Source organism: Arachis duranensis, chromosome 4, assembly GCF_000817695.3.
Source record: "Arachis duranensis cultivar V14167 chromosome 4, aradu.V14167.gnm2.J7QH, whole genome shotgun sequence".
Lineage (NCBI taxonomy): Eukaryota > Viridiplantae > Streptophyta > Magnoliopsida > Fabales > Fabaceae > Arachis > Arachis duranensis.
Genome location: NC_029775.3, coordinates 96,068,054 through 96,070,229, shown reverse-complemented (window position 1 = coordinate 96,070,229; position 2,176 = coordinate 96,068,054). Strand labels below are relative to the sequence as shown.

The 2,176-nt window shown below is 27.1% G+C and overlaps 1 protein-coding gene and 1 long non-coding RNA gene across 3 annotated transcripts in view; one reads left to right on the top strand and one right to left on the bottom strand.

The window, feature by feature from the left end:
• Positions 1 to 133, top strand: part of LOC107485043 (ferritin, chloroplastic) — a 4,242-nt gene extending 4,109 nt beyond the window's left edge. Inside the window, exon 8 of one of the 2 annotated variants that reach the window (XR_002374208.2) lies at positions 6 to 41. Coding sequence is in view for 1 of the 2 variants with exons in the window: in XM_016105576.3 (XP_015961062.1) it covers positions 6 to 43 (38 nt within the window). In the remaining variant the exon portion in view is untranslated. Of the gene's footprint in view, positions 1 to 5 lie in introns of both variants that reach the window. The other variant, XM_016105576.3, reaches the window with a different exon arrangement.
• A 630-nt stretch (positions 134 to 763) lies between these two features.
• LOC107485025 (uncharacterized) lies at positions 764 to 1,719 on the bottom strand. Its single transcript, XR_001591321.3, has 2 exons — positions 1,467 to 1,719; positions 764 to 1,216 (listed from the first exon to the last, which is right to left on the bottom strand). It is a non-coding gene; the product is annotated as an uncharacterized LOC107485025 (long non-coding RNA).
• Positions 1,720 to 2,176: the final 457 nt, after the last annotated feature.

Here is a 2,176-nt window from a genome sequence, read left to right as displayed (position 1 = left end):
TTCAGGTGTTTGGCACTTTGATCAAAGGCTTCTTCATGACTGATAAAATACTGAACTTGCATGTGTGTGTTGTCTATTAATTATTATTATTGTAAAATGTAATGTGTTTGTTTTTAGCCTTTTTTTTTAATCTCAAATGTAAGTCTTTGTAGTTTGTATGAAGCGTGTATTGTGACTTGTGCCATGAAGATGTTTTTGTCTACCTGGGCATAATAAAGTTTGTTAGTAATAAATAATAATAAATCAAGCTCAATGCAAGTTCATCACCACTTTAACTAGATCTTATGAAGTACATCTACTTCTTGGATTTATTGTATTTGTATATGGAATATATTTCGAACACGATATTTATTAATAGTTATTTAATATGTATATTTTTTGTATTTAATTTTGTTTTAATAAAAAATAAAAAAAATTTTAAATACGTTTAAATACAATTAAATATTATCAGATATAAATATATTCAATTTTATTTTTAGTATATAAAAAATAATATATGTTATTAATTATTAAAAGAAATATAAAAAATAATTAAAAAATTAATTTATATTTTAATATCAATAAAATATTATTAATGTAAAAAATATCTTATATTTTAAATATATACCGTATCTTTGTGTCTTAAAAAAATTTTAATTTTGCATGTCTTATATCATGTTCTATGTCTATGTCAGTAGTCATACATCATCAATCAAATGAGTATAGCTTGTATTTTATTTATTTATTTCCTACACCAGCAAGATTATTTTGTAAAGCATGGAAATCAAAGAAATATCTAAACTCAATATAAAAACTAAACTTTGATATGGCTTCTACATAATGAGATTCATATATATTTGGAGTCTGATCATTCACTTACAGAGTGTAACAAAAGTAATGATGTGATAAAAGAAGCAGAGGCTGAAAGGAATAAATTGGGATTAAGTTATAACTTATAATACTGACATGATGAATCCAATTTTGATTCCTCTTCTTCTCTCTACCATTTTTAATGAACCTGGACTCTGTTCCATCAAGAAATTCAATTAAGTTGGCCTGAAGCAGAGAACCCAATATGAAGACCTTTTTGTTCTTCTTTTCTTGTTGCTGCATGATGCATATTGATGAGAAGAATAAGAAGAAGAAGATTGAATCATTTTCCACATGACTTGTATATCTGAATATTCCCCACAAGATTCCATGTCCTTATAAAGACTAACAAGTCCATTTCTCTGTCCTGTTTTTCAAAACCATCATCATCATCATAATAATAATAAGTAAACACATTACTAAAGGATCAAGGATACACTAAACACAATTTATTCCTTTTTTGTCACTTGTAATTTAGAATCATTGATGATATATATCATATAATTAACGGAATACCATATCATGATGATAATAAATCTATATATTATTAATCTAATCTAAAGACTAAAGTTAACTAATAATTAAAATTCTAATTTCTGAAGCAGCATGTTACTTACTCTTTTGTTTACACCTGAATTTTGAAGAGAGTTTACGGAGAATACTCTTAATTTTGTAAATAGGAAAACTCTTGAAGTACCTCCATCCCTTCCATTTCTCCATTATTTACACCTTTTTCTCTTTTTTGCACCATCCGTTATATATATGTATGAATCATGTCCTTTGGGGGAAAAAATTCATTATAAACACTATAAAACAAGATGAATCCTACCATGGAAAAAACAACAAACAAGAAGACAACGCCTCTTTGTGTTTCCATATTATTTTTGCATAAATATATTCAAGAAACTTGCCCAAATGTCAAACCAAACCGTTAGGTAGTCATTATATTTTGATAAGCATATGTCATATAATGAAATATTCATAATATAAAAATAGTGAGGACCAAAGAAGAGATTATCCTTTGGATTTTGCTTTTCCTTAAGTATTCTCAATTTGATTGGATTAAAGAGAGAAGGCATGGGACCCTTTATCAACGGTTGATTGGTTTATCTTGAGTGCCTATATGTTTGTATTGGTTCTCTAAAGTTTCATGCATTAACATAATTATTTGATTATTGGATGTAAAGGGACTTACCATCCACACACTAATTTTGAAACCCAATGTGCTTAATTGGCACAATCTAATTCGAAAAGAACCTTAGGATTCTGTTGAAGTTGCTTTCTTTGCTGACATTAATCATCTAATTTGTTTTCCTTATTTTGAAAG